The sequence below is a fragment of the Ylistrum balloti genome, unplaced genomic scaffold (genome assembly GCF_031769215.1).
Source record: "Ylistrum balloti isolate Yb309-2 unplaced genomic scaffold, AGI_CSIRO_Ybal_v1 Utg371360, whole genome shotgun sequence".
NCBI lineage: Eukaryota > Metazoa > Mollusca > Bivalvia > Pectinida > Pectinidae > Ylistrum > Ylistrum balloti.
Genome location: NW_026782721.1, coordinates 121,853 through 127,852, shown reverse-complemented (window position 1 = coordinate 127,852; position 6,000 = coordinate 121,853). Strand labels below are relative to the sequence as shown.

Below are 6,000 nucleotides of genomic sequence, written 5' to 3'. Positions count from 1 at the left end.
AGTCAAAGGTTTAAGATTTGAATTACCTGTCATTATAATGATGTGTTTAAGACACATGTACATTGTATACTGGTATACCCCTTCCCCCTCAAACCACATTTTCAAAGGATTTATAAAATTTTTTACTGAATGCATTAAGTGTATTTCATCCATCACCTTATTGGTCATAAATATAAATTTTGATTTACAAGTGTACACATGTGAGTCAGTGTCTTAGTGTCACAGACACAAAACACTACATTATACCATACAACATGTACTACTACTCTCAGAAAACGTAGAATTCAAAACAAACTTCACTGAGTATTCATGGAAAATTTGCATGAAACAGTGTACACAAATGTATAAGTTGATAAGTATATGTTTCATCCCTTCCGAGAAGATAAGTTTATTTTTGGAAACTTAATCTAATTCAAAATCACCATCTTGTGGTAGTTGATCATACTCCACATCATTGTAAGCTGGGAGAAGTCTTCGTCGTGTCGACTCATTAGTGGTACCGTAAGACATTCCATCCATTTCTATACTGTCCTCGCTGCGTAAAGGCATAAACCCATTTTGCGAAACGGACGCCTTACTACATTTGGATGCCAGTAACTGCATCACTATGAAAAGCACTGTACAGAATACACTCAGAATTAACACAACATACATCAAGTACATTTTGTTAATCTTGTCAAATGTGTACCCTGTAGCTACAGGAATTATCATTTGTCCCAGAGCTGAACCAGTCACTAGCACTGCAGTAGACTTTCCAGTCATTCGGAAATACTGTTCTGTCCAGGCTAGTCCTGTAGGGAATATGGAGGACATCCCCAAACCAAGGAATAATGTCCCCAGCCAGAGTATAAAACTGTACTTTTTTACAACAAAACTTAGCATTGTGGCTCCACCAATGATGAGGAAGAGGTCAATGATGAGCATGCAGTGAGGTTTACAACACCCCGCTATAAAGATTGAAAAACCTCGCCCAGCAGCCAGGGAACCCCAGAATATGGCGGTCACAATCGCTCCTTGATTCTTATTCCAGTCCATATACTCCACAGTGAAGGTCATGATGAGACCTCCATAGGTTGTCTCCATGCCAATGTAGGACAGGAAGAAGAGAAACATGACAAGGAGTATGACAAGTCGTACACAGGAGTTCTGGACATAGTTTTCTTTCTCCCTCTGAGCGAGAAGGTCCAGATCCCCTTTGCCCTTATCATAACAGAATAGAACCAGGAAGATGACTGCATTCACCAGCAAAAGTGCTGCTATAATGGTATAGGAGAATTGAATCTTGGACATGTTCTTGACTGACTGCACCATAGAGTTAAACATATCACCAACTGTCTGAGGCTTCATGGTTGTACTTGTCTCCATGGATACCGTAGTGATGTCTGTCACAGTGGATTGATTAACACTAGATGTTTCCTGTATGTCTATATGAAGATGACTTGCACTCACCCCATCACAAGCAAAACAACCTATGTCTACAGGAGTAGTAGTTGATGGAGGAGTTGTAGTTGGTTTAAAAGTTGGAGTCGTTTTGGCAGTTGTAGTTGATATAGGAGTTGTAGTTGGTTTAGGAGTTGTAGTTGGTTTAGGAGTTGTAGTTGGCACAGTAGTTGTAGTTGGTTTAGGAGTGGTAGTTGGTTTAGGAGTGGTAGTTGGTTTAGGAGTTGTAGTTGGTTTAGGAGTTGTAGTTGGCACAGTAGTAGTAGTTGGTTTAGGAGTGGTAGTTGGTACAGTAGTTGAAGTGCGTTTTGTAGTGACAAGAGGCAGCAAAGTGGCAGTTGACATAATGGGTGTAGATTCCTTACTGGAACTAACAACAGATGACCTGTTGTCATTCTCAATCACAGGTTTGTCAGAATCCTGACTTACTGTAGTCAGTGTTAAGGTAGTGCTTGACTTCCCATGGACTGGAGATGGTGTAGGAGGAGAAGGTGTAGCATCTTTTTCACTAGCAGAAGAACCATCTTTTTGCTTTGCACATCCGCCATCAGCACAAACTGGATTCAGATTTCTATCACTGGCATTTGGCTTTTTAGCTTTCATGGTGGTGGTGGTGGTGGTACTCGGGGGTAAAGTTGGCATGCTAGTGTTATTCTCCATTGAAGTATTTGTATTAAGGGACATCACAAAACTTGAAGACTCGTTAACAAAATTTGTCAAATTCTGATCACTTTTGAAATCCTCACGCCTGATTCGTAAAGATGTTTTGTTATTTATCAGTAATTTCAATAACTGGCTACTGTCCGTGATAGGGTTGGTGGTGTTGGCAAGTGAAACTTCATGGAGAAAAGGCTGGGACAGAAGTGGTGCAATAAAAGCTCCAATTCCAAAAGCGAAGTGCATGGCCTGTATATAGGGTGAACTCCTCTTCCCCCAGATTCTCACACACAAAGCATTCCCACCTGTAAATGATTGACAAAACCTATCACATTGTATCATAAAAGTGACATATTTATATGATTATTCAAGTATCATAAGATTGGTATAATTTTGCAAACATTTGCAAAAAAGCATTTTATAAGACTAATCTGATATGTAGCCATCTTTATGCAAATATGCAGCTGTGTACACATTTAATCACAAGTAATCTACCAAAGGTCAAGACCCCTGCTGAATACAAAATCTAAATGGGCAATATTGTTACTTTACGTCTCATTCACCGGTAACATCACATTGCATATGAAAGTTTTAACATCAAAATGAAAACATCGAGAACCTTCTGTTAATTTCAGATCTGTAATATTACAACAAATGTAATGTGCATATGATAATGATAATTATGTAATTAAATAAGAAGCTATTGAAAGTATTAAAAGTATGTCAGATATTAAATTTTACCAAGTACAAATTGCCTTTCAGAAAAATTCCTGATAATTCTCCATTAATTTTCACCTAGTTATCCTCAATATAGCTTGATGGTTGAGTTTGAAAATCTCAATTATAAACAGTTACAATGTTTTTCAAATGTACTATGGTATGTTTATATGATATCAAGGAATTCTCTTCTTCATTATATTTTGTAATGTTGTATTGATATACATAAGTGTATATCATCCAATGAATATCAATATTTTCATATAAAAAAATACAACATATTTACCTGTATCCAGTACACCCATCGCTATGCCTTGTAGGGAAAACATCACAGCTAGCACCACCAACGTTAGTGCCCAGGGAATCACACAGGTTGCAAGAGAGGCCAGAAACAGTGTTACACAAAGTAACAGTTGTTTGTCAAATATGTCAAAAAGGAATCCCCCAACAAGAGCGCCGAGGAGGTAACCAACAGAACGGGCTGTGAATACTAATGCCATGTGCGTAGTGTCAGTCTGTACTCGTTCTCCAAGGTCTATCAGGGTAGGGCCAGGGATAGCAATACACAGTCCCTGAAATAGTAAAACACCTATGTAAATCAGTAATTATCTAGGGTCAGAGATGTTACATAGACTTTTTTTTTTTTGTAATTTTTAATTTTTTAAAACAAATTATACATATACAAATCAACCACCATACACACATTCACACATGTGTCGTCGTCATCGTCGTCATTGTCGTCATCGTCATCATCGTTATCACCATCATCGTCGTCGTCGTCGTCATCGTCATCATCATCATCATCATCATCATCATCATCATCATCATCATCATCATCATCATCATCATCATCATCATCATCATCATCCATACATGTACATACATCATCATCATCATTCATACATGCACATACATCATCATCATCCATACATGCACATACATCATCATCATCATCATCATCATACATCATCATCATCATACATAATCATCATCATCATACATCATCATACATCATCATCATCATCATACAGTCTACATCATCATCATCATACATACATCATCATCATCATCCATACATGTACATACATCATCATCATCATAATAATCATCATCATCATCATCATCCATACATGTACATACATCATCATCATCATCCATACATGCACATACATCATCATCATCATCATCGTCGTCGTTGTCATCCATACATGTACATACATCATCATCATCCATACATGTACATACATCATCATCATCATAATAATCATCATCATCATCATCATCATCCATACATGCACATACATCATCATCATCATCATCCATACATGCACATACATCATCATCATCATCCATACATGCACATACATCATCATCATCATCCATACATGTACATACATCATCATCATCATCATCCATACATCATCATCATCATCATCATCATCATCATCATCATCATCATCATCATCATCATCATCATCATACATCATACATCATCATCATCATACATAATATCATCAATATCATCATCATCATCATCATCATCATCATCATCATCATCATCATCCATACATGCACATACATCATCATCATCATCCATACATGTACATACATCATCATCATCCATACATGTACATACATCATCATCCATACATGTACATACATCATCATCATCATTCATACATGCACATACATCATCATCATCATCATCCATACATGCACATACATCATCATCATCATTCATACATGTACATACATCATCATCATCATAATAATCATCATCATATCATCATCATGTACATCATCATCATCATAATAATCATCATCATCATCATCATCCATACATGCACATACATCATCATCATCATCATCGTCGTCGTTGTCATCCATACATGTACATACATCATCATCATCATCCATACATGTACATACATCATCATCATATACATTATATAGATGCACCTACTTCATCATTCATATATATACATCATACATGTATATCATTATCATCATACATACATGTACATCCATCATGCAATACATCATCATCATCATGATTGCATTATATATATCATGTTCATCATCCATACTTGCACATACATCATTAACATCATCATGATCATCCATACATTCACATCCATTTTGGTTATCAAATCCAAGATACCTAGGTGAAACTCTAAGCAAATGCATTACAACTGTGCCAACTGACCACCCATTAGCATAATTATTCTTGCTATCAAATGGCATAACACCCACAGATGCTTACACATAAGAGATTGCTTTGTTCAGAAAGACATGTTAGCAGCCATATTTACACCTGTAGCCATTAATTAGTGTCTTCTGATTATGACAACACAACTCGCAATCCAACTACATGTAGGCATCTCAAAATTGAACACCCTCTTCTGAACTCTCCTGCCTGCTATTTTTATATTAAACCCTGTCAGGCATATTAAGCCAATCAGACAACAGATACTTGTATGGCCGCCTTCTTACATAATTTGCCTGTATTTTATATCGCAGCAATCAGACTTATTACATGTGTAAGGATAAGTGTAAAAACTTCCTAAAACAATTAGCAATTGGTTAAGGACAGCAAAAAGAATCCTCAGAATAGTATAACATTGTGTGGCTATGAATTTAGAGGAAACTTATAGCTACCAAACTTCCAGGTGAACGTGAGCCCATGCATACAAAGTAATTAATACATAAGATAGCAAGCAAAATTGGCACTTTATCTAAACACTTACAGTCAGTATGAACTTAAGTTCATATAACCATGAAGTCATGATATATAGAAAAAAGACTACCTTGCATTCATCTAATGGACATAATGATATATATTACCAGGAGTATTAGACATGAGAATATTTGGAATCTTGAGATGTACATAAGCCTTGAGGTGTCAACAGCACAAAAAAATGCTGAAATATATATAAACACATCGCTTTCAACTCCTGGGAATTGCCCAGCTATGATGATGCATTTGATACAGTGTACAAACACAGAAATGCTTGTACCTATCCACATATCTAAGATCATGTTCTATCTTGCTATCATGTGATGTAAATTGTATTGTAGAAGCAGACAGTCTGCCTTACTAGCCTTGGCTAGTGGGGATTTCCCTAAAGTCAAGTTGTATGACCAGCTAGAGATTGAAGGGTCTCCTGTACAAACCCCCAGAGGCAG

The 6,000-nt window shown here is 36.7% G+C and overlaps 1 protein-coding gene across 1 annotated transcript; it reads right to left on the bottom strand.

Moving 5' to 3' along the window:
- Positions 1-341: 341 nt before the first annotated feature.
- Positions 342-4,952, bottom strand: LOC132562191 (uncharacterized). Its single transcript, XM_060226923.1, has 3 exons — positions 4,902-4,952; positions 3,101-3,386; positions 342-2,402 (listed from the first exon to the last, which is right to left on the bottom strand). The coding sequence occupies exons 1-3, from the start codon at positions 4,950-4,952 to the stop codon at positions 403-405; spliced, it is 2,337 nt and encodes a 778-aa protein (XP_060082906.1). The 3' UTR covers positions 342-402.
- Between the last annotated feature and the right edge of the window lie 1,048 nt (positions 4,953-6,000).